We start from the raw sequence: 26,464 nt of genomic DNA, 5'->3' as shown, positions 1-26,464 counted from the left end.
ATCGTCCAAGTACGGGATAATCGTGACACCCTGCTTGCGCAGGAGCACCATCATTTCCGCCATTACCTTGGTGAATATTCTCGGGGCCGTGGAAAGCCCAAACGGCAACGTCTGAAATTGGTAATGACAATCCTGTACCGCAAATCTCAGGTACGCCTGATGAAGGGGATATATGGGGACATGCAGGTATGCATCCTTTATGTCCAGAGATACCAAAAACTCTCCCCCTTCTAGACTGGCGATCACCGCCCTGAGCGATTCCATCTTGAACTTGAACCGTTTTAAGTAAAGGTTCAGGGATTTTAAATTTTAAATGGGTCTGACAGAACCGTCCGGTTTCGGAACCACAAACAGAGTTGAGTAGTACCCCTGCCCTGTTTTAATCAGGGGAACCACTACCACCACTTGTTGAGGACACAATTTGTGAATCGCATGTAACACTATCTCCCTTTCCAGGGGTTGCTTCGGTAGGGCCGATTTGAAAAACCGGCGAGGAGGCACTTCTTCGAATTCCAGCTTGTAACCCTGGGAAACTATTTCTATTGCCCATGGATCCACCTGTGAGTGGACCCAGACGTGGCTGAACAGTCGAAGACGTGCCCCCACAGGAGCGGACTCCCTCAGGGGAGCCCCAGCGTCATGCGGTGGATCTTGCAGAGGCCGGGGAGGACTTCTGTTCCTGGGAACTAGCTGTGTTATGCAGCTTTTTTCCTCTGCCCTTACCTCTGGCAAGAAAGGACGATCCACGTGCTCTCTTGCTTTTATTGGAACAAAAGGACTGCATTTGATAATGAGGCGCTTTCTTAGATTGTGAGGGAATATATGGCAAAAAATTTGATTTACCTGCCGTAGCCGTGGAGACGAGGTCCGAGAGTCCCTCTCCAAACAATTCCTCACCCTTGTAAGGCAACAACTCCATATGTCTCTTGGAGTCGGCATCACCAGTCCACTGTCGGGTCCATAAGACACGCCTAGCAGAAATAGACATAGCGTTTATCCTGGAACCCAGTAAACTAATGTCTCTTTGAGCATCCCTCATATACAAGACCGCATCTTTTATATGCCCTAGGGTCAATAAAATGGTATCCTTATCAAGAGTCTCAATATCCGTTGATAAGGAATCTGTCCATGCTGCTACAGCACTACAAACCCAGGCCGACGCAATAGCCGGTCTGAGTAACGTACCAGAATGTGTGTAAATGAACTTTAGGGTAACCTCCTGCTTGCGGTCAGCAGGATCCTCGAGGGTAGCCGTATCTTGGGATGGAAGCGCTATCTTTTTTGATAAGCGCGTCAAGGCCTTGTCCACCCTAGGGGAGGATTCCCACCGTATCCTGTCCTGCGACGGGAAAGGATACGCTGTTAGGATCCTTTTGGGAATCTGCAGTTTTTTGTCTGGAGTTTCCCACGTTTTTTCACATACTTCGTTCAGCTCATGTGAGGAGGGAAAGGAGACCTCAGGTTTCTTTCCTTTATACATGTGTACCCTCGTGTCAGGGACAGGGGGTTCCTCAGTGATATGCAACACATCTTTTATTGCGATAATCATATATCGAATACCTTTAGCCACCTTTGGCTGTAATTTAGTATCATCGTAATCGACACTGGAGTCTGAATCCATGTCGGTATCTGTGTCAACTATTTGGGATAGTGGGCGCTTCTGAGACCCCGAAGGTCCCGGCGACATAGGGACAGGCATGGGTTGACTCCCTGACTGTGCCCCAGCTTCGGCTTTGTCTAGCCTTTTGTGCAATAAATTAACATTTGCACTTAAAACATTCCACATATCCATCCAGTCCGGCGTCGGCACCGCCGACGGAGACCTAACATTCATAAACTCCCCCTCCTCCTTAGGTGAGCCCTCAACCTCAGACATGTCGACACACACGTACCGACACACCACACATACACAGGGAAGCTCTTTTCTGAAGACAGGTTCCCCAGCAGGCCCCTTGGAGAGACAGAGAGAGAGTATGCCAGCACACACCCCAGCGCTATATGACCCAGGAAAAACACAGTAAATTAATGTTTACCCAGCAGCGCTGTTTTATGTATCTGCGCCAATTATGTGCCCCCCCTCTACTTTAAAACCCTCTGTCACCGTGTGTCAAGCAGGGGAGAGTCCGGGGAGCTTCCTCTCAGCAGTGCTGCAGAGAAAAATGGCGCTGGTGAGTGCTGAGGGCGGCGGCGGGCCTCTGTCCTCGGCGGCGGGCTTCTGTCCCGCTCAATTTCAATACATGGCGGGGGCTCTTTTTATACATGTACAGTGCCCAGCTGTACATGTATATATACATCTGTGCCATAAGAGAGGTTTATATTGCTGCCCAGGGCGCCCCCCTGCGCCCTGCACCCTTACAGTGACCGGAGTGTGTGAGGTGAAGGGGAGCAATGGCGCACAGCTGCAGTGCTGTGCATTACGTCAGTGAAGATTCAAGTGTCTTCTGCCGCCTCAGATGGGTCTTTTCCTCACATACTCACCCGGCTTCTTTCTACCGGCTCTGCGAGGAGGACGGCGGCGCGGCTCTGGGACGGACGGCGAGGGTGAGACCTGCGTACCGATCCCTCTGGAGCTAATGGTGTCCAGTAGCCTAAGAAACAGAGCCCTGAACTCAGAGAAGTGGGTCTGTTTCTCTCTCCTCAGTCCCTCGATGCAGGGAGTCTGTTGCCAGCAGGCTTCCTGAAAATAAAAAACCTAACAAAAATGCTTTCTTACAGGAAACTCAGGAGAGCTCCTGAAATGCACCCAGTCTCCACTGGGCACAGTATCAAACTGAGGTCTGGAGGAGGGGCATAGAGGGAGGAGCCAGTGCACACCCAGAGTCAAAGTCTTTCTTAAAGTGCCCATGTCTCCTGCGGAGCCCGTCTATCCCCATGGTCCTTACGGAGTCCCCAGCATCCTCTAGGACGTTAGAGAAAACAACAAAGCAACACAATTTCCTCATCTTCACCACCATGACAGAGAACATAGCCAATTGCCAATTGTAGCCCCTGTCAGACAGGAGCTTTTATAATAAAATAAAACCCATCATTTCTGGCTGTGTAGAATAACACATCCTAACTTTGTGGCCTAATGCAATTTGCTAAAAATATCAGACAAGATCAGAAGTCTCTTTCTGCTCCTAAGCGGATAACGCTGTCACGTCATGTTTTGCAGGGGGATAGTTACAAACATGTCTCCCAGATCAAACAGATAAACACTGTGACACGGAGGCCCCGCTGCTGCAGAGTGATCAGAGATGAGGGAGGTAAAGCTACTCCTCACTGAGCAGCAGCCAGATGGAAAAATAAAAACATGTCTTGTAAAGTGTGATACATGTAGAGTACCCCCGCTCCAATTATAAGCTCAGAAACAGCAAAGATGTAATTCCCTAGGATCACCCTGTATGTAAACTGACCTATAGGAATGAGGACACAAATATACTGCATGTTCATTAGAAGCTGCAGCTGACATTTTCCGAACAAGGAAAAGCATGTGGCGCAATGTCTCACAGTACTTTGGGCCATGGGTTTGATTCCAACCAGGCATCTATGCCCTCTCATTGTCTGCATGGGTTTTCCTCAGGTACTGACGACTATTCTCCGTAAATCGCTGTGGGATGTGTGTGCACTTTATAAATAGCGGCCCATAAATACATAAATAAATAAATAAAAGAACCACAGTCATAGGTACCTTCATATCCAGAGTGCACTCGCTCTGCGAACAGTACGCAGCACAGCTGTTCTGTTGGGCTCTCCTCGGACTGTACACGGATCAGATATGGAGTCAGGCGGAAGGGGTGGTAAGACACTTTTCTGCGTGATTCGCGTCCACAACTGAAAGGTAACACAGAGCTGTCACAGAATGTATGAGCAAAAGGCATGTAGTGAAACCTCAGAGGTCACGCAACAACATTTTTCCTTTGGGAAAGTTAACATAGCAACAAAACAATGTCTGTGCGTGTAAGCGATCAACCCGAATGCAACTTACTTCATGGTCAGAGAACAAGAGACTTTCATAAGAGAAACACACAGCAGAATCACAGATCTGGGCGTCTGTTGCTATGCTTCATTTGGACGCAACCGTAAAATAAAATGTGCCTGATAATAGTCAAAGATATTTATTGGCTGAATTTGAGATGTTTTAGGTTATATTTAATTTGCTATGAATACGAGTGAGTGATAACAGACAAAGAGGTAAGAGTGCCCTGCTCGCAAGCTTACAATCTATAGGTAATGTAATATTTTCTAATTAACAGAAAAGTTAAGACATCCCTGCCACATGATCCAGACCTGTCTATAACACCTCTGTTATCAAATTAAGTATCCTTGAGGGTGCAGCTAGCACATTAGTTCCTTATGTCCTAGTGGTAGATTTACTAAAGTGAGAGTCTTTAGAACTGGAGATGTTGCCCATAGCAACCAATCAGATATTAGATATTATCTTCCAGAAGGTGCTAGATAAATAAGTAGAATCTGATTGGTTGCTTTGGGCAACATCTCCAGTTCTTAAAACCCTCACATTAGTAAATATACCCCCTAGTGTCTATGAGAGAAGATGTTCTTTAACTACAGTCTCCAAAAGTCCATGCATCCCTTTACTTTCAGCTGGGATAGGCAAAGTATTCTGCATCTTAAGGTGGGTACACACTAGTGTTTCCCCTTCCCGGGCATACATACTGAGCAATATGACGTTCATATCGCTCAGTGACGTCACGCCGCGGCCAGGCCATGCAGGCAGCTCTAGAACGACAGTCCAGATTGAGCTACCTGCACGGCCGACAGCGAGGGTCGTTAATGACCCGCGGCACGGCGGCATACACACTTGCTGAGAAAGTGAGCGTCGTCGCTCCGGGAGGGTGAAAATTAGCTACGTCGCTCATTTTCTCGGCAAGTGTGTATGCACCTATAGGTACAACTGGTTGCTACAACAGGAAATTGTAAAGGCTTAGGAGGAACTTATCAAACCTTCTAAATAGTGGTGAAGTGGACAAGTGGCCCCAAGCAATCAGGAACTAGCTAGCATTTCTAAAGTACATTCGATAAAACAGCTGACTGGGCAACCTTTCCACTTTGTCCACGCTATAGAAAGTTTGATAAATCCCCTATTAGTCTCTGGTGTTACTTAGAAAACTTCTGTAAAAAGGGACAATGTTAATATCATTCTCGCTCATTTGGACTTGTGATGCCCCAGAATGGGGTAGGTGGTGAGGTGTTCTTTCCAATTTAGTTTGACACAGTGACACAAGATGAATCGATATAGGAATACTGGTGTATAGTATGAAACCCTGCTGTGCATCCACTGGGTGTGTATTAGCTAGCAATGGATTACTGCACCCCTCGCAGTGCAGGAAAATCACTACCTTACAAAGCACAGATCTGACAAAGATTTGCACTGTTTGGCAGAATTACAAATCAATTTCCTCTAACCCATTTCCTGCAAAGGAGGTGAAGAATGGAGATTTCATTATAGCTTGTAACAGCATCATCCATTCAAGGCAAGCAGACAGTCTGACAACACGCAACCAATTACAGTGCATATACAGTACATCTTGGTAGTGCCCATCAACTGCAGAGACTGCTACACAACAAAAATAAGGACAACACCAAAGAGTCACAATTATGAGGTGCCTATGTAACAAAGGATATTCTGCACTCACCTGATACGACAGTAAAATGATTTTTCTTCCAGACCCTCCAGATATCCAGGATCTGAGAAAATGAAGAAGAGCAGTTACATACATTTCTCCAACAGTTCCTACTGCCTAAATATGTCACAACGATCAGTCAGCCTGCTCACTGGACCCCAATATCCATCCAAGGAGAAATACTTCAATAGTCAGAGGTCAATAATTTCACTCCTTCCTATAGGATGAACCAAATGTTTACAGAAGAGTAACTCCCCACAATCCCCCTTGGCAAGAAGTGCAGAATGGTCACATTTATAATCGCTCTTGCTACCCGACGCAATAAGCAATGGGCTGATCAACACCATAGTAATCTCCACACTATAAATATTCCCACATAATTCACACTACAGATATGGAATCACTTATCCACACTACTTAAGGTTTTAGTTCTGTAAATTAAAGCACCATCCTTAATATATAAAAGTATATAACTATACAAGTCTACTTAAATAAAACAATATACTGTTCAGGTACTGTATATTAGTATCATCCTCTAAGTAACGACTCAAAATGTCAACAACTTTGCAGGTGCAGATGCCAAGGACTATTCCTGAGAGACATAGCAAGAGGGAAGTAATGAACCAAACTTTAGAGTGTGAAAACCCCTTTGATGCAGAGTGAGGGTTAAGGGGGTGACAATGGTTTAAGGTTGGACATCTGAATGGTAGGTATGTCTAGATAATGCAGCTTTCAGAATGAAAGACTTTAAATTTATGGGTCATTGTGGTTTACATATGGTTTTAAGGTTTTCTGTGTGCCTCAAGCCCACAGAAGGTTTGAAGCAGACATTTGGTAGTGGGGAAGTTGGTGAGATGCGCTGGGATTAGCATCTGTTGAAATATCTTCGAACAGACAATATGGGTTTTAATCACTTGCCTGGCATGGTCGCATCAGATGCGACCATGCCTGCAAGTGCTCTATCTGACCTGGTCGCACAGGATGCGACCAGTCAGATAGAGTGTTAGCAGCGGCAGGGAAGATAAAACTTCCCTTCGCTGCAGCTGTCAAAGGGACCGGAAGGTCCCTCTGCCTCCCTGCACTCTTCCCCACTGATTGTCGTGCTGCCGATCACTGCTGATCGCTCAGTACGGCAGGTTTCCCCCCCTCCAGCGGCTGCAGACAATGGCACCCGCTGGGGAGTGTAAATGAACCCTCCCAGGCCACCCCTGTATATCTGCAGACTGTCCCGGCTTTCAAAATGATAGCCGCGATGGTCGCAATGTTCCCGATTGATGTTGTTTCGAGGTTTGAAAAATATATAAAAAATATATATATAATTTTTTTTAACTAAAATCATTTGGGATAGGGTTAAATTCATGTTCTTCACCTAATTCACTCATAAAATAAAATACGACAATTTCGGAGCGGTTTTGGGCGAAATAGTCAATTAAATGGTTAAGGGATCCCAGTAGTGCAATGATTTTTAACCTTTTTTTACTCGCGGCACACCGAACAATATTTTAAAATTGCCAAGGCACACCATCAGTTCCCCACAGAAAAAAACAAAAACACACACATTGGCCCTCGCAGTAAAAAAATAAAAAAAAGTCCAAACATACATTGGACTACACAGAAAAAACAATCACATTGCTCCCCACATAAATCCTATTGCTCTACACATAAATCAATCACATTTTTCCCCACATAAATCCTATTGCTCCCCACATGAATTATTCACATTGTTCCCCCCCCCCCCATAAATCCATAAATTCTTATTCTCCCCACATAAATCCTATTGATATCCTATTGTTCCCCACAGGAGAAATAAAATAACAAGTATTATCAGCTGTCCTCCTCCCTGTCCCTCAGGGGCGGGGGTTGTTCATAGTGGAGTGCTGCGAATACTGAGCAGCGGGCGGTCAGGCAGGTGTGGATGTGGGTGGGAAGGAAAGCTGTGTATGCAGGTGGAAACTGGAAAACATGTATGCAGGTGGGTGGGCTGGCTGGGTAGTGAGACGCAGCGGCTGTGACCTATGATATCACATAATTTTCAAGGCATAGGTCATGGCCGGAGCACGACTGATCCTCTAAGAAGAGCCCGGGCCAACAGTTCACTCTGAAGGTGCAGGAAGCTGCTCTGGCTCCGCGGCACACCTTGCAACTGGTCGCGACACACTAGTGTGCACGGCACACTGGTGAAAAAGCCTGCAGTAGTGCATGTAAGTCAACTCAACATTGTGGCAATTCAACCCCTGTATTAATGTAATACAATGCTATAATGTGCTGCAGTGACTTGTCTCCTAGCTCTCTTTAGTCTGCATTTAGCAATGTCTCACTTGTTACAGGACAGGTATTTTCATTTAGATAAGATTCTGTTATGGTTTCTTGACAGTAGGGTTCCTCACCAGTTCCACTGCAGATGTTTGATGATGGCAGTCTGTATGGAGTAGTCGAGCTGTAGAATACACTAACATCCTGCGGGGCCAAGAGCTCCACGAAACGAACCTGTGAAAACAGGTCTGAACTACAGCGCAACACTATTGAGGCCTGTTCCGAAATGTAGAGGATCCGTCCAGTTACTAAGGAAACAGTCACAGCGAATACATCCTGTGTGTAAAGAAATACAGAGAATTACTGACCGTTCAACCACCATCACAGACAAATGACAGCAAGCTAACGGTAGATGCTCATCATGCTTACCAAATTCATCCTATTTCACTCTGCAACATTACTATCAGCATAACTGGTTCACCGCAGACAGTAATTCGTGCCGGGCCAGTGGCCATGGGTAGAGCTAGGCCATCAGAGGCAGAGCTGAAGCATATGACTTTAGTCCCTGCCTCTTCAGTCAGTAGCACGTTTACAGTGACCCATACTGTATGTGCTGAATGATATGTCCTCTATACACCATATTCAGCAGCTGGGGAATGCTGAGTACATGACATAACATATCCAACATGCATACACTTTGTACAAATACAGTATTAAGCATATAAGAGAGTATACTATAGTCTTGAAGTGGTTAAAACAATCATTTATTTTAATAAACAAAACAATATTGTACCACATATTCTCTTAATTGTGATGATCATGCTTAACCTGTAACCTATAAGACTGGTCTCAAACATATTCATCACCGCCAAGAAACAAACATGTATCCAAGAATTCATGGCCACTTGTCTGATCAATGAACAATTTGACTCTAGCCAAACATGAATCACATTCCTTTAGGTATTCCCATATCTGGCTAACCAGTCTGAAATGTAAAGGGACACTTTATATCCTTCCAGATCAATCAATTATTATACACACAGGCTGATGGCAATTACAGGCCAACCAGATTTCCCATTCTTACAAAACCGATTTCCATAGCTGTGTAAGCGCAAGGCTACATCAGCATTCTCATCACATATCACAAAAGCGCCTGCTCTCAGAGTACTGTATATGATGAAAGGATTAAGTAGTAGGATAAAGAAGACTACTCCACATATTTCCATTTACAGGGCAGATGTCTCAAACCGTTCAGAGATAAAGTTGCCCAAAGCAACCATCGATGTCATGAAATAGCCTGTGCTAGATAAATGACAGCTACAAGAGGATTCATCATTATAGGCAACTTATGCACGTTAACGCTCTTGAAGGTTTGATGCATCTCCCCTTAAGTGAGGTCCTATGTTACAGCAGTGTGAAGATCTGACTAGGGGCAGTACGGACGGTGTAATGGTTAGCATAGCTGCCTCACAGCACTGAGGTCATGGGTTCAATTCCCACCATGGCCCTAACTGTGCGGAGTTTGTATATTCTCCCCGTATTTGTGTGGTTTCCTCCGGGTACTCCGGTGTCCTCCCACAATCCAAAAATATACTGGTAGGTTAATTGGATCCCAACAAAAATTAACCCTAGCATGAATGTGTCTGTGTGTACATGTGATAGGGAATATAGATTGTAAGCTCCACTGGGCAGGGACTGATGTGACTGGGCAAAATATTCTCGGTAAAGCGCTGCGGAATATGTGTGTGCTATATAAATGACTGGTAATAATAATAACTGAAAGGACTGCATAGCATTGCACATATTCAGTTTTACTAAAGAAGCATTATCTATCTCTAAAATACAGAGGTCGGAGAGAGAGATAAACAAAGCCACTCTGTACAAGTAAATTGAAACCCCTGTCACAGTCTGATAATCAGGAAGTCAAAGAAATAGTTGAATCATAGTAAGTTTCTATATATAAATAAAAACATATCAGTCATCATCCAATGACTTTAGATGGAATGCGTTCAGCATGTGACGCCGCCAGAATCCCGACACCACTCAGGAAACCACCACCAGGCCACAGACATCCTGAAGGGGAGTATCGGGGTTCAAGGTTAGGGCCCACGGGAGGGGGGTTAGGGTTAAGCACTAAGGGTGGTGGTTAGCTGTAGCTGCCAATCACGGAGGGTTCGCCATAGCCATCCTCCCCCCAAAAGGTTAGGGTAGGGGACAGGGAGGGGAAAATACTTACCCCGTGTGTTGCTTGGATCTTCAGACACTGAAACCCATGGGGGGATGCAGCTGCAGGCGTAAATGGAGGAATCGTAGCAGGTACCCTCCTTCTTACAATGGGGAGATACATGATATGTGTGGCTAGCCAATTAACGCAGGTGTCTTTGGGGACATAGCCGCAAATAATGTATGATAAAAGGGCCCCTCAGTCCTTACCTCCAATCTCTTTTGACATCACTAGTGCATGGTGTTCTTTGGACCTCTACCAAACTTAGGCCCTCATTCTGAGTTGTTCGCTCGTTATTTTTCTTCGCATCGCAGCGATTTTCCGCTAACTGCGCATGCGCAATGTTCGCACTGCGGCTGCGCCAAGTAAATTTGCTAAGAAGTTTGGTATTTTACTCACGGCATTACAAGGTTTTTTTTTTCGTTCTGGTGATCGGAGTGTGATTGACAGGAAGTGGGTGTTTCTGGGCGGAAACTGGCCGTTTTATGGGTGTGTGTGGAAAAACGCTACCGTTTCTGGGAAAAACGCGGGAGTGGCTGAAGAAACGGAGGAGTGTCTGGGCGAACGCTGGGTGTGTTTGTGACGTCAAACCAGGAACGAAACTGACTGAACTGATCGCAGTGGCAGAGTAAGTTTGGAGCTACTCAGAAACTGCTTAGAAATTTTTATTCGCAATTTTGAGAATCTTTCGTTAGCAATTCTGCTAAGCTAAGATTCACTCCCAGTAGGCGGCGGCTTAGCGTGTGCAATGCTGCTAAAAGCAGCTAGCGAGCGAACAACTCGGAATGAGGGCCTTAGAAAGTATGCCACCTAGTGGCAACTTTCACTTCTTAGCCAAAAAATAAGGTGAAAATAAAATGGCTGAGAAAAGTTCACCAGCACCAAGCACTTCAGGGATTTCTTTAAAATATTTTCACCCAAAGATAGCGGAGTAGGAAAAAAAATTCAAGGAAAGTAACATTTAGTGCATAATATTGTAGAGGTTTATCAAATATTCCATTTATTTTTTTCAGTTGATGTAAAATCACATGTCCACTTCAGTGGATGTCATGCAATACAAACACCTATACTGCATGTAGGGCTTACCCTGGCATATAGGCCTAACCTAAATATTTTCCTCATATTATAGCCATATATGTTTTGACAGATCCAGTCTCCATCTACAGTTTTATTACCATCTGGTTCTAGAACTGACCTGCTCTGCAGCATTAATGAACCCAGCAATACCAATTCCAGGTTGGTCAATTCAGTTATCAGTTACAATCTGCCCTGCAGCACTACTGAATCCAGCAATACCAGTTCCGGTCTGGTTAGTTCAGTTACCAGCTCTGATTTGCTCTGAAGCACTACTGTTCCTAGCAATAACAGTTCCAGCCTGGTCAGCTCAGTTATCAGTTCTGGCCTGCTCTGCAGCACTACTGAATCCAGAAATACCAGTTTGTCTAGTTGGCTCAGTAATCAGCTCTCATCAATCCTGCAGAGCTACTGATACTAGAAATTCTGGTTGCAGCTCAACTGTCTTCCATATTGTTTCCAGCCCAGTTATCAGCGATACCAACGCCAGCCCGGCATCCAGCAGAGCCGGCCCCAGCCCGGCAATCAGCAGAGCCGTCCCCATCCTGCCATTCAGTGTTAGTGGTCCCAGTTCGGTACCCAGCTCTTTTAATCGAATTTCTCCTCCTCGGTGGACCGGTCATGTGTAGGAATTTCATAAGACCACCCAGTTTCCTATAATCGCCTGTGTAGTAAACTGTGTAAGACTCACAAGCTCCAACCCAGAGTTCTAGTCTGGGAACACAAATACCTCTGATTTTGACAGTATGATTGCTATATTGAATGTCTGTCTTCAATGACAAGCATCCATTGCTCGAGCATTGATCAACACCGGCTCTATGAAGCACGAACTCCGTTGATTCGCAGGGCCATGTCACAGGTACACCCTGAAATCATGTTCAGTGTGGGATATCACTGGTCAAAGCTTATAGATACAAAACATGCTAAGAGGTGCCACGATGCAGCTTGTACACAGAAAAGCTAAGTGCATCTGCATGCAGTGCCTGTGTGCCCAGGGTGCTTCTCCAACTTTCACACCAAGGGCCGGATGTAATTACGGCCAAGTTCGGCAGCTGTGCAGGATGCCGGCCAAACTTGGACATTTTTAAAAAAAGGCAATCACTTACAAGGCAAAACAATGTTTTCTGATTACCCCTTTAAGTGACTGTCCCTTTCAAAAAAAGGTCAGAGTTCGGCAGGCATCCTGCACAGCCGCCGAACTTGGGAGTCATTACATATGGCCCCAAGTGTTAAAATCAGTCAAATTCGGTTTGTGAAGAAGGCTAACTTTCTCGGTATAAAGCAGAAGCAGAAGTAAATTAATAGATTTGTTATTAATGCGGAGGACATTTTTATTTTTGGATGAATATATCCATAAATAGGCATAAACAATTTATTGTATTTGTTTCTATAGAGAAATAAAATACTGTAAGCGACATGGTAGATTAGAACCAAACCAGACATTTGGTTTTTAATTTAACCTTTCTTTAAAAAAAAAAAAAAAAAACTTTCACGGTAAATATACTGTGCTATAGGCCACTGTTTTATGTTGCAGGTGCATGTTTTCCTTCAAGCGGAAAGTGTATAACTTCTTTAGTTTAAAAAAATAATAATGAAAATAACCATTTTCAAAAATCTTGTATTAGTTTAACGTTTTGCATGAAAGGGTTAAAGTGGCCCTTGAAAGAATTATGAAAGTGGCCTTAAGTACGTATGGGCCATCTTATTTGTAGTCTGTGCCATCCTAAAAATAGGCTAAATTAAGATAAATGTTTGCTTTCATTCTTAAATAAAAAAATAATATCACATGTCCACCGCCTACATAATGTACGTATAGGTACCTTAAACTAGGAGCATCCTAATGGCTGTCATATAATACAGAAATGAATTAAGTGACCATCATACAATGCAGAGATCACCCTAGTGAATGCCTAGCAATTCAGAGATAATCCTAGTGACCACCATACAATACCGAGAGCATCCTAGTTACCCGAGTACAACACAAAAGCATCCCAGTGTCCTTCATACAATACAGAGAGCAACCTAGTTACAAGTATACAATACAGATATATTTGTAGTGAACGAAGATCACAATGCTACAATTAGCATCCTAGTGACTGATATACGCTACAGGTAGCATCCTGGGGACCATTATAAAATACTGAGAGCATTCTACTAACAATGCAGAAAAAAAATATCCTCCTGTTAATTCTCAACAAGGTATTTCATCGGGATGCGGTCAGGATGCCGCCGGCCGGAATCCCGGCGGTCGAAATACCGACGCCACAATCCCGACATATTCTCTCTCCGTGGGTGTCCACGACACCCATAGAGGGAGAATATAATAGTGTGCAGAGCGTAGCGAGGCACCGTGCCCGCAGCGTGGCGAGCGAAGCGAGCCCGCAAGGGGCTGCGTTCCGCTCGCCACCTCTGTCGGGATTGTGTGGTCGGGATTCCGGCGTCGGTATTTCGACCGCCGGGATTCCGGCCGGCGGCATTTAGTACTGATCCCATTTCATCTTGCCTCCCACTCACATTGCTTCACTTCCAAATCATAGCTCGCCCCGTTCCTTATTATTTTATAATATGACATTCCAAGAAATCATGAGACATTTCCTAAATTGATTTATCCCACATCAAAAGCAACAAACCCCCTCTAGCTCATCATTGATTCTTCTCTTAATCGTGATTACCTGCCCACATGAATTCACATGCATACTCTTTATGCTTCATGCAGTTGCTACCTACCAGCAGTAGTATGGATTACAGTAGATTTCCTTTCTTTATCATTCAGTTCTAATATTGGACTCTCCAGTTGCTCATGAGCAGTCTTTAGGAACTCTGAATGCTCCATCAATATTGCCATCAAGGAAAACTCATTTAAGGTTTACACGAGAGAGTATTTCTTGACAGGCTTCACAGGTTGTATGCTCCTACATCTAACCTCTGTTGGTAGGAACTGTGGGCAAATTTCTACTTTCCTACAGAACAGTCTCCAAAACAATACTGTTGACAAATTTCACACTAACTGGGAGTTGTGGTTCTCCCTACACAATGCTACACTTCATGCTGTAACTAATCTGATGGCCCCATGGTGCTTCTTCCTGGGTATGGACTAAAGCCTTAAGCCGAGTACACATTAGGCGATACGCTCCATGAGCAATATCGCCAAGTGTTTTCCCTAGCCTCCCGGGTGGCCGATATAGTGCTTACACATTGAGCGATATCGTTACCAATATCGTTCAGTGACGTCACCCCGCCGCCAGCCCTTACATGCAGTTTTGCCCGACATAAGTAAAACTGACCTGCATGCACATATGACAACAAAATCATTAATGACCCACGGGAGCTCGCCTCGTTAACGATATAGTGTGTACACACTGGGCAATATTACAAACGATATCGATGAAAAGGGTGAAAATGTAGATATTGTGTACGTTATTTTGAGGGAATAAAATGTCATCTTTTCCAGAAGGGAAGTCTCTCCCATGTTTATATACTATGGTTGACTGCGTAATATTTATTTATATCATATTCATATGATTATGAGAGGCATCCTACTTTGCTTTCTTACCGTGTTGTTCTTTGTAAACTCAGAGGTGACAGTCGCTATCTGCTGTAGGGTGTAGCATGGAAGATCCTGGCTGCACGGATGCTTCTCATTAACCATCAGCAGCTGATAATATTCCTCATTTGCTACAGAATACAGAAATATTATTCCAAACAATACTGAGCAACATGTGGCGGGCAGTCTATAAAAAACAGCAGAGTAGGTTGGCGGTAGTGTAAAATAAGGTCACATTTTAATAGTAGTACAAACTAGATTGGTAACTTAGCACCATATTTCACACGTTTAAAAAAAATAAGATTTTACTCACCGGTAAATCTATTTCGTAGTCCGTAGTGGATGCTGGGAACTCCATAAGGACCATGGTGAATAGCGGCTCCGCAGGAGACTGGGCACAACTAAAGAAAGCTTTAGGACTACCTGGTGTGCACTGGCTCCTCCCACTATGACCCTCCTCCAGACCTCAGTTAGGATACTGTGCCCGGAAGAGCTGACACAATAAGGAAGGATTTTGAATCCCGGGTAAGACTCATACCAGCCACACCAATCACACCGTATAACTCGTGATATTATACCCAGTTAACAGTATGAAATATAACTGAGCCTCACTAACAGATGGCTCATAACAATAACCCTTTAGTTAGGAAATAACTATATACAAGTATTGCAGACAATCCGCACTTGGGATGGGCGCCCAGCATCCACTACGGACTACGAGAAATAGATTTACCGGTGAGTAAAATCTTATTTTCTCTGACGTCCTAGTGGATGCTGGGAACTCCGTAAGGACCATGGGGATTATACCAAAGCTCCCAAAACGGGCGGGAGAGTGCGGATGACTCTGCAGCACCGAATGAGCAAACTCAAGGTCCTCCTCAGCCAGGGTATCAAACTTGCAGACTTTTTCAAAATTGTTTGAACCCGACCAAGTAACAGCTCGGCAAAGTTGTAAAGCCGAGACCCCTCGGGCAGCCGCCCAAGAAGAGCCCACTTTCCTCGTGGAATGGGCTTTTACAGATTTAGGGTGCGGCAGCCCAGCCGCAGAATGTGCAAGTTGAATCGTGCTACAGATCCAGCGAGCAATAGTCTGCTTAGAAGCAGGAGCACCCAGCTTGTTGGGTGCATACAGGATAAATAGCGAGTCAGTTTTCCTGACTCCAGCCGTCCTGGAAACATCTATTTTCAGGGCCCTGACTACGTCCAGTAACTTGGAGTCCTCCAAGTCCCACGTAGCCGCAGGCACCACAATAGGTTGGTTCACATGAAAAGCTGATACCACCTTAGGAAGGAATTGGGAACGAGTCCTCAATTCCGCCCTATCCATATGAAAATCAGATAAGGGCTTTTGCATGACAAAACCGCCAATTCTAATACACGCCTGGCCGACGCCAAGGCCAACCGCATGACCACTTTCCACGTAAGGTATTTCAGCTCTACGGATTTAAGTGGCTCAACCCAATGCGACTTCAGGAAATCCAACACCACGTTGAGATCCCACGGTGCCACTAGAGGCACAAACGGGGGCTGAATATGCAGCACTTCCTTAACAAAAGTCTGAACTTCAGGCAGTGAAGCCAGTTCTTTTTGGAAGAAAATGTACAGAGCCGAAATCTGGACCTTAACGTAACCCAATTTTAGGCCCGTAGTCAATCCTGACTGTAGGAAGTGCAGAAATCGACCCAGTTGAAATTCCTCCGTTGGGGCCTTCCTGGCCTCACACCAAGCAACATATTTTTGCCATATGCGGTGATAATATTTTGCGATCACCTCTTTCCTAGCCTTAATCAGTGTAGGAATGACTTCCTCCGGAATGCCTTTTTCCTTTAGGATCCGGTGTTTAACCGCCATGGCGTCAAACACAGCCGTGGTAAGTCTTGGAACAGGCAGGGCCCCTGATGCAGCAGGTCCTGTCTGAGCGGCAGAGGCCATGGGTCCTCTGAGATCATTTCTTGAAGTTCTGGGTACCAAGCTCTTCTTGGCCAATCCAGAACCACGAGTATAGTTCTTACTCCTCTCCTTCTTAGTATTCTCAATACCTTGGGTATGAGAGGCAAAGGAAGGAACACATACACCGACTGGTACACCCACGGTGTTACCAGAGCGTCCACAGCTATCGCCTGAGGGTCCCTTGACCTGGCGCAATATCTTTTTAGCTTTTTGTTGAGGCGTGACGCCATCACGTCACCTGTGGCCTTTCCCAACGGTGTACAATCATTTTGAAGACTTCTGGATGAAGTCCCCACTCTCCCGGGTGGAGGTCGTGCCTGCTGAGAAAGTCTGCTTCCCAGTTGTCCACTCCGGGAATGAACACTGCTGACAGTGCTAACACATGATTTTCCGCCCATCGGAAAATCCTTGTGGCTTCTGCCATCACCATCCTGCTTCTTGTGCCGCCCTGCTGGTTTACATGGGCGACCGCCGTGATGTTGTCTGACTGGATCAGCACCGGCTGGTGTTGAAGCAGGGGTCTAGCCTGACTTAGGGCATTGTGAATGGCCCTTAGTCCCAGAATATTTATGTGTAGGGAAGTCTCCTGACTTGACCATAGTCCTTGGAAGTTTCTTCCCTGTGTGACTGCCCCCCAGCCTCGAAGGCTGGCATCCGTGGTCACCAGGACCCAGTCCTGTATGCCGAATCTGCGGCCCTCTAGAAGATGAGCACTCTGCAGCCACAACAACAGCGACACCCAGGCCCTTGGAGACAGGGTTATCAGCCGATGCATCTGAAGATGCGACCCGGACCTCTTGTCCAACAGATCCCACTGGAAGATCCTTGCCTGGAACCTGCCGAATGGAATTTCTTCGTAAGAAGCTACCATCTTTCACAGGACTCGCGTGCATTGATGCACCGACACCTGTATTTGTATTAGGAGGTCTCTGACTAGAGATGACAACTCCTTGGCCTTCTCCTCCGGGAGAAACCCTTTTTTCTTGTTCTGTGTCCAGAACCATACCCAGGAATAGTAGACGTGTCGTAGGAACCAGCTGCGACTTTGGACTATTCAGAATCCAGCCGTGCTGTTGTAGCACTTCCCGAGGTAGTGCTACTCCGAGGAACAACTGCTGCCTGGACCTCGCCTTTATAAGGAGATCGTCCAAGTACGGGATAATTATAACTCCCTTTTTTCGAAGGAGTATCATCATTTCGGCCATTACCTTGGTAAATACCCTCGGTGCCGGGGACAAACCAACGGCAACGTCTGGAATTGGTAATGACAGTCCTGTACCACAATTTTGAGGTACTCCTGGTGAGGAGGGTAAATGGGGACATGCAGGTAAGCATCCTTGATGTCCAGTGATACCATGTAATCCCCTTCGTCCAGGCTTGCAATAACCGCCCTGAGCGATTCCATTTTGAACTTGAACCTTCGTATATAAGTGTTCAAGGATTTCAATTTTAGAATGGGTCTCACCGAACCGCCTGGTTTCGGTACCACAAACATTGTGGAATAGTAACCCCGGCCTTGTTGAAGGAGGGGTACCTTGATTATCACCTGCTGGAAGTACAGCTTGTGAATTGCCGCCAGTACTACCTCTCCTCGAGGGCAGCAGGCAAGGCTGATTTGAGGTAACGGCGAGGGGGAGTCGCCTCGAACTCCAGCTTGTATCCCTGTGATACTACTTGCAGAACCCAGGGATCCACCTGTGAGCGAGCCCACTGGTCGCTGAAGTTCCCGAGACGCGCCCCCACCGCACCTGGCTCCACCTGTGGAGCCCCAGCGTCATGCGGTGGACTCAGAGGAAGCGGGGGAAGATTTTAGATCCTGGGAACTGGCTGTCTGGTGCAGCTTTTTCCCTCTTCCCTTGTCTCTGTGCAGAAAGGAAGCGCCTTTGACCCGCTTGCTTTTCTGAGGCCGAAAGGACTGTACCTTATAATACGGTGCTTTCTTAGGCTGTGAGGAAACTTGAGGTAAATATTTTCCTTCCGAGCTGTTGCTGTGGATACGAGGTCCCAGAGACCATCCCCAAACAATTCCTCACCCTTATAAGGCAGAATCTTCATGTGCCTTCTAAAGTCAGCATCGCCTGTCCACTGCCGGGTCCCTAATACCCTCCTGGCAGAATGGACATTGCATTAATTCTGGATGCCAGTCGGCAAATATCCCTCTGTGCATCCCTCATATATAAGACGACGTCTTTAATATGCTCTATGGTTAGCAAATAGTATCCCTGTCCTGACAGGGTAATAGACCACGCTGCAGCAGCACTATCCATGCTGAAGCAATTGCAGGTCTCAGTATAGTACCTGAGTGTGTATATACAGACTTCAGGATAGCCCCTGCTTTTTATCAGCAGGCTCCTTCAAAGTGGCCGTATCCTAAGACGGCAGTGCCACCTTTTTTGACAAACGTGTGAGCGCCTTATCCACCCTAGGGGATATCTCCCAACGTGACCTATCTTCTGGCGGGAAAGGGTACGCCATCAGTAACTTTTTAGAAATTACCAGTTTCTTATCGGGGGAACCCACGCTTCTTCACACACTTCATTCACTCATCTGATGGGGGAACAAAACACTGGCTGCTTTTTCTCCCCAAACATAAAACCCCTTTTTTGTGGTACCTGGGTTAATGTCAGAAATGTGTAACACATTTATTTTTATTGCCGAGATCATGCAACGGATGTTCCTAGTGGATTGTGTATATGTCTCAACCTCGTCGACACTGGAGTCCGACTCCGTGTCGACATCTGTGTCTGCCATCTGAGGTAGCGGGCGTTTTTGAGCCCCTGATGGCCTTTGAGACGCCTGGGCAGGCGCGGTCTGAGAAGCCGGCTGTCCCACAGCTGTTACGTCATCCAGCCTTTTATGTAAGGAGTTGACACTGTCGGTTAATACCTTTCACCTATCCATCCACTCTGGTGTCGGCCCCACAGGGGGCGACATCACATTTATCGGCATCTGCTCCGCCTCCACATAAGCCTCATCAACCATGTCGACACAGCCGTACCGACACACCGCACACACACAGGGAATGCTCTGACTGAGGACAGGACCCCACAAAGTCCTTTGGGGAGATAGAGAGAGAGTATGCCAGCACACACCAGAGCGCTATATAATGCAGGGATTCACACTACCCACAGTGATTTTTCCCTTATAGCTGCTATAATACACAGATTTGCGCCTAAATTTAGTGCCCCCCCTCTCTTTTTAACCCTTTGAGCCTGAAAACTACAGGGGAGAGCCTGGGGAGCTGTCTTCCAGCTGCACTGTGAAGAGAAAATGGCGCCAGTGTGCTGAGGGAGATAGCCCCGCCCTTTTTTCGGCGGACTTTCTCCCGCTTTTTTATGGATCCTGGCAGGGGTATTTTACACATATATAGCCTCTAGGACTATATATTGTGTTATTTTGCCAGACAAGGTGTTAATATTGCTGCTCAGGGCCCCCCCCCCCCCCCCCCCCCAGCGCCCTGCACCCATCAGTGACCGGAGTGTGAGGTGTGCATGAGGAGCAATGGCGCACAGCTGCAGTGCTGTGCGCTACCTTGTTGAAGACCGAAGTCTTCTGCCGCCGATTTTCCGGACCATCTTCTTGCTTCTGGCTCTGTAAGGGGGACGGCGGCGCGGCTCCGGGACCGGACGATCGAGGTCAGGCCCTGTGTTCAATCCCTCTGGAGCTAATGGTGTCCAGTAGCCTAAGAAGCCCAAGCTAGCTGCAAGCAGGTAGGTTCGCTTCTTCTCCCCTTAGTCCCTCGTAGCAGTGAGTCTGTTGCCAGCAGATCTCACTGAAAATAAAAAACCTAAAATAAACTTTCTTTTTCTAGGAGCTCAGGAGAGCCCCTAGTGTGCATCCAGCTCTGCCGGGCACAAGATTCTAACTGAGGTCTGGAGGAGGGTCATAGTGGGAGGAGCCAGTGCACACCAGGTAGTCCTAAAGCTTTCTTTAGTTGTGCCCAGTCTCCTGCGGAGCCGCTATTCCCCATGGTCCTTACGGAGTTCCCAGCATCCACTAGGACGTCAGAGAGAAAAAAAATTGCAAAATTAGGTTTCAATTTCTCTCTCCAGGAAATGGTTTTTAAACTAGTCATGTGACACGATTCAATTCAGTGACAGTTGAATAGCGCTTGGAATTAGCTCCCGGCGCTATTCAATTCATTTGTGGCACGATTCAATTCAATTGTGACACTTAACCGGATTTCTTCTCGCACCTCTGGGGGGTGAGAGCAGAAATCCGACAAAAGTGCCGGCGCGATGCTGATTTCTGCCCTTTGCACAGCGAAAACAGCGTAGCGCCAGGCACCAAAGGCGGAGAATGCCCGTACTCCTGACAAAACACCCTGTTTAGTCCAGGTGAATGGGCATTCTCCAACTTACCAAGAAGCTGAAGTGAACAGCGCCAGGAGCTAATTCCCGGGGCTATTCAACTGTCGCTGAATTGAATCGTGCCCATGGAAAGGACTTTCTAGTATTTTCATAATAAATGCTTAAAAATACTTGAGGCCATAAAGTAAATAAAAGAGATAATGACAGTTTAATGCATTTTCTCTTTTTTTGTAGATGATAGATGTTCTGTTGTAGATGTTAACATTGTTTAATAAAAATGTAGTTGCTATGGAACAATCTGAATCCCGACACATCACCGGCAATTTGCATGTAATTCAGACGTTGTGAAGCTAAACTGTTAGGTGTGGAGTTTGGCTATTATGAAACCACCTTATTATTACAGATGTGGTTTTATCTGTACTGTGTACATTATGTCACATTATTAGAGGATCCCTTATGGTGTGTTTGTGCACAGACAATGAAATGACACATACACAACGGTAACACTGCCTGTGTAGTTAATTTCCAACTAGTTACCAGCTCGTCACAATGATGGAACAATATAAACCGTAATGTCAGTGCCAACAACTGTGCGCGCCTGAACGGAGCAACACTTGAATTGCTCTGTCTAGTGGCCACCGGCATACAGAATACTTGAATTCCCCCCATAAAGGTGAGGAGCAGCGTTAGCCTATTATATAGGATAGGGCAATGTAAAAAGAGAACATATAGGTGAGAAATATAGAGGGTAATTCAGATTTGATTTCTGGGCAGCGATTTCTGCAGCCCTGCGATCAGATAGTCGCCACTTACAGGGGGAGTGTATGCGAACGCATGTGTAGCAGAGCTGTACAAACAGATTTTCTGCAGTCTCTGCGCAGCCCAGGACTTACTCAGCCGCTGCGATCACATCAGCCTGTTCGAGACCGGATTTCAGATCAGACACCCGCCCTTCAAACGCTTGGACACACCTGCGTTTTTCCAAACACTCCTTGAAAACAGTCAGTTGATACCCACATATGCCCTTTCCCTGACAATCTCCTTGCGAACGCCCGTGCGAATGGATCCTTCGCACAAACCCGTCACTGACCGGCGATCCCCTTTGTAGCCGTGCGATGCGCCAGTGCGGTGCATACACATGCGCAGTCTGGATCTGATTGCCCGCTGTGCGAAAATGAATGAATTACCCCCATAGTGGTTAGCAGAGCAGTACAGGTAACATGCTGTTCCTAGTTACATCATTTGGTGTGTCCTTATTAAGATGCACTTTTTTGGTCACCAGCTTGGTTATTAGTGAAGTCTGAATAAGAACAAAGTTATAGTTAGTTTGAGCACAGCATTTTTGGCCTATGTCTAAACACATTAAGAACAGGGCTTAAGAAACTATATATTAATTTCCTTTAGATAATAAGGGTTATTCAGCACGGAATGCGCTAAAAAGCAGAATCTGCAATCCTTCTGTAGCATGTTGGGGGCCGCCCATCGCAGGGCAAGACCGGCCAGTATGCTAACTGGCAGCCATCAAGCTGCAACCGCAATTTACATTGCAGTCACAATAATTGTGGACGACCCCCTGCAGCCGCAGCTGCAATGCGACCTGAGTAACACTCTATATACGGAGTAGTGGAGATAGGGATGGTCAAAACTGGTTTCTGTCAATGGCAGGAAACCATTAAGTGAGAACTTGGTTTGAACCATTGTGGAGCATCCCTATTGTTGGACATGGGAAGGCGCGCAGGCCAGTCAGAGAAGGGCGTGGGGCAAAGCAAACTGCCAGGATGGGAGAAAACCCACACATAGAGTTGCTATCACTGCTGCTTACATAGAAGCAGCAGCGATAGCTCTAATATGGTAATGCAGAAGGGGGCATCATGCCTCCCGCTGCATTACTGATCCAAACTGCATCCTAGGACACAGTTTCGCCAATACCATTGGCCGGCTGCGTGACCAATGGGGTCTCGCAAGCCGGCCGCCACATTTGCCACAAAGAGGCCAGGAAATCTGTCATCTGGTGGAGATCCTCGCCTCTTACCTCCCCCAAAACAAGTCTCCGTTTTGAGAAACGAGGTCCTTGCCACCCCACCCCCAAACGGCATCAGGTTGTCAATCACCGACAGTCTGATACCATCCTGCATCCTCCATCGCAGACATGTACTGCACATGCGAACATCGTTACTTTGTGGCATGAGCCGCAGATCCTTCGGTATCTGAATAAGGGCCATTGTGGCATCACTCCCATCAATGGTGGAGAACGTTTGGACTTATTCCATCAACAATAACCCGTCGATAGTTGCCAACTATTGATAGTTGATGGCCATCCCAAGTTGGAGCATGCACTGTGGTGCCAAGTATATCACATAATTAAACTGGAGGCAGGTCTGTAAAGTGACACGCAAGATACACCCCGAGAACTGCATTACCTTTCACCTGCTGGATGCACTGTAGAGCATAGCGCAGTGAAGCAGCTGTGCTGGAGTTCCCCCGAGACCGCTGTTCTGCTGGGAGACAGGAGCGTATTTCCTTGAGAATTTTCACCAGTTCCTTTTGCGTTTTGGCTTTCGCCGGCTGCTCACTGCTGCAAAGACAGCACACAAGAGCTGACACTAATGCGCCAGGACCACAAGTCTTAGTAGGTTCTGTGACTGTTCAACTACAGATTACACATCATCATGCAAATAAGAGCAGACACAACAACAAACTTGCACAACCACGACACAATGAGTTTCAGACACACAGGTATTGAAGCAAGAAGAACAGTGCGAGGAGACAGACAAGTGGCTTACCTATACCCACTAGTGGAGGGATTCTGTTCAGAGTCCGCCAGCATAAAAGAAAATGCGTTGGAGCTACGAGGAGGTTGCTGGTTATCAGAAGAGCTGTAAGTGGAAAAGAACAAAAACAGATGGTTATTCAGGAATGTATGAACATTGGCATTCCTCACCGCTAGTCGGGATCCCGACTAACGGTATTGTAACCGCTTCCATTACAGGGAGACACACAGTACTGCAATTATATTCTCTTGTTTAATGACCGGAGGACATTTTACACTACTGTATTCATGTAGAAGAGATAAAACATTATGGTTATATTTATGTAAAGTGTTCTGCTAAGGCCCGTGTGCCACATCCTGGCTACTGCTTGCCCCAGCGGGATGGTCATGGCATCAAGCACGTACATGTAACCAAAGAAGAACCAAACTCACCTGTAGCATGTCCCAGCAGTCTACTCCCAGTGACCAGATTCAGAATGCCAGGGCATAACACAGGAAAGCATGGTTGTTTGAGGCTATGACAGGGCGACTGGGCTGAAGAGCAGTCAGGATGATGTGTAAACAGGAGAGGATAGTACATTGTTGTCTTTAACCTAGCTTCCATCTCATCACCCTCCCCTCTACACAAATACCCAGTTGCATACACTGTAAATATCAAAATATATGTTTATCAATGGGAATTGTGTTAGATACAGTTGTGCTCATAAGTTTACATACCCTAGCAGAATGTGTGATTTTCTGGCCATTTGTCAGAGAATATGAATGATAACTCAGACTTTTCTTTCACTCATGGTTAGTGGTTGGGTGATGCCATTTATTGTCAAACAACTGTGTTTACTCTTTTTAAATCATAATGGAAATGGAAAGCTCCCGAAACACTGACGGATGCATGTATAAGTTATCTACATTTGCCTACTTTCCCGGAACATCTCATACAAATATGTGGGGAATCCCACAGACTACTAGGAGAGCAAATCACTCTTCTGCATGGGTTAAGGGGCAATAGATCATGGGAGAATTGCCCGTTCTACCGACGCCTGGGTCAAGGGATTGGGAAAATCGAGTTGATGATTTTTTAACAGGATGGATTCTCCCAATTCCCTGATTCCGCCGATCATGGCTTTTGGCGGCCGATTGGATTGGCGTCAACAGAAGGCTCTGATGTAAAGCCCACATTAGGCATGAGGGATCGATGATCAGCTAAATGCTTTATCATAGCCCTGCATCCCTCTTCATAACTTTGCGTCTAACATCATAGCCCCGTATAGGGCTGGGTTATAATGATGCACCCAATCCTATCCTCACCATTAAACACCTGCATCTTCCCTCCAGGTACTCTCTCGCAGTGTCAGACTGGGGCATGAAGGCCCCCACCCCCCCACCCCGAGGGGAATGCAGCAGTAGTGGCTCATGCTTAAGCAGTGTGGAGAGGCACCACAGTACAATATAGAAACATAGAATTTGACAGCAGATAAAAAGCACATATCTCATCCAGTCTGCTCTTAAGGGTTGGGGCAGAGGTCCCAAACACAGTCCTCAAGACACCCTGACGTTCCAGCCTTTAAGTATATCTACGGCTCAGCTAGCTGTACAGGCAGACGGCTAACCGCTATGTTTCGGGTTACATCGGTTGCGTGTGACATCATGCAGCCGCCATGGCCCACCCCGCAAACAGCCCGGTCACACCTGTGTTGTCCGGGCTGCGCACTTCCAACGACGCGTCGAAACCCCCCGCCCCACAAATGCCTCTGCCTGTAAACGGTTTGCATATGCGAGATGCCGTCGCATCTCACTGTGTGCGTTCGCACAGTGCGCCTTCAGTGCATGCACGGACTCCAGAAGGGCTTCAGCATGCATATGGCCCATCCAGTCTGCCCTTTAGGACTAGGATATTAAGGTTAGTTTAGGGGTTTGGATTAGGGTATTAGGGGTAGGGTTTTTAAAGGTTTCTTCAATGCACCCCTGCGGCAAGCACCTGGTGATTATTTTTCAAATGAGAACGTCACGACTTAATCATACCTCCCAACATCTATGGTAGGGGATGTAGGACTTTTGCATGGCAAAGATACGTCCAATTTCGGGGGTAAAGGGCTGTGGTCTATGGAAGAGGGGGCATGGGTTCACGGGAGTGTCACAATCATGAGCCACGCCCTGTTTTCGTCACTGAGGTGGCATGCCCAGCGCTCTGTAGGCTGCTGGCATGCCCTCTCTCCCTCTTCATCTCCAGTGAATCGACGCTGTGACAGGAGCCTCCCAACAGCCCAAACCACGGGACACTGCGGCCTGCAGGTGGGACAGTCCCAAATAAAGGGGACTGTCCCGTGAAAACTGGGACAGTTGGGAGGTATGTCTTAAGCTTCAGAGGGAGAAAGACAAACTGGAGTGAACAGCAACATGCTGACTACTGCCATATCTATGCTTTAGGACATCTCTGCACAGCCTGCGGTTCCATCAACACACCCTCACTGAGCTTTGCTTACGTCCCATTTACTCCTCTTCGTTCGCAAGTAGAAATGCATGTTCCAGAACAAATGCAATGCGAAAACCTACAAGTTCAGCTTCACAAAGTATTGTGACCTTCTAGACCCACACATTGTCCTTATAAATCCACATGGTGCGACAATGTCTTTCACACAGACTTCTTAAATTATACTGAATACTGCACTATGGGCCTAATTCAGACCTGATCGCTAGGCTGCGTTTTCATACAGCGGG

General features: G+C 46.4%; 1 protein-coding gene across 9 annotated transcripts in view; it reads right to left on the bottom strand.

Moving 5' to 3' along the window:
* LOC134909150 (period circadian protein homolog 2-like) overlaps positions 1-26,464 on the bottom strand; it is a 104,535-nt gene that overhangs the window by 46,700 nt on the left and 31,371 nt on the right. For 8 of the 9 annotated variants that reach the window (XM_063915649.1, XM_063915648.1, XM_063915650.1 and 5 more), the window contains 6 exons: positions 23,763-23,855; positions 23,400-23,554; positions 14,729-14,850; positions 8,012-8,213; positions 5,637-5,688; positions 3,671-3,813 (listed from right to left, as the gene is read on the bottom strand). In XM_063915649.1, coding sequence (XP_063771719.1) covers positions 3,671-3,813; positions 5,637-5,688; positions 8,012-8,213; positions 14,729-14,850; positions 23,400-23,554; positions 23,763-23,855 — 767 coding nt within the window. Of the gene's footprint in view, positions 1-3,670; positions 3,814-5,636; positions 5,689-8,011; positions 8,214-14,728; positions 14,851-23,399; positions 23,583-23,762; positions 23,856-26,464 lie in introns of all 9 variants that reach the window. The other variant, XM_063915656.1, reaches the window with a different exon arrangement.

This window comes from Pseudophryne corroboree, chromosome 4 (assembly GCF_028390025.1).
Source record: "Pseudophryne corroboree isolate aPseCor3 chromosome 4, aPseCor3.hap2, whole genome shotgun sequence".
NCBI classification, from domain to species: domain Eukaryota; kingdom Metazoa; phylum Chordata; class Amphibia; order Anura; family Myobatrachidae; genus Pseudophryne; species Pseudophryne corroboree.
This window is presented reverse-complemented; position numbering and strand designations above follow the sequence as displayed.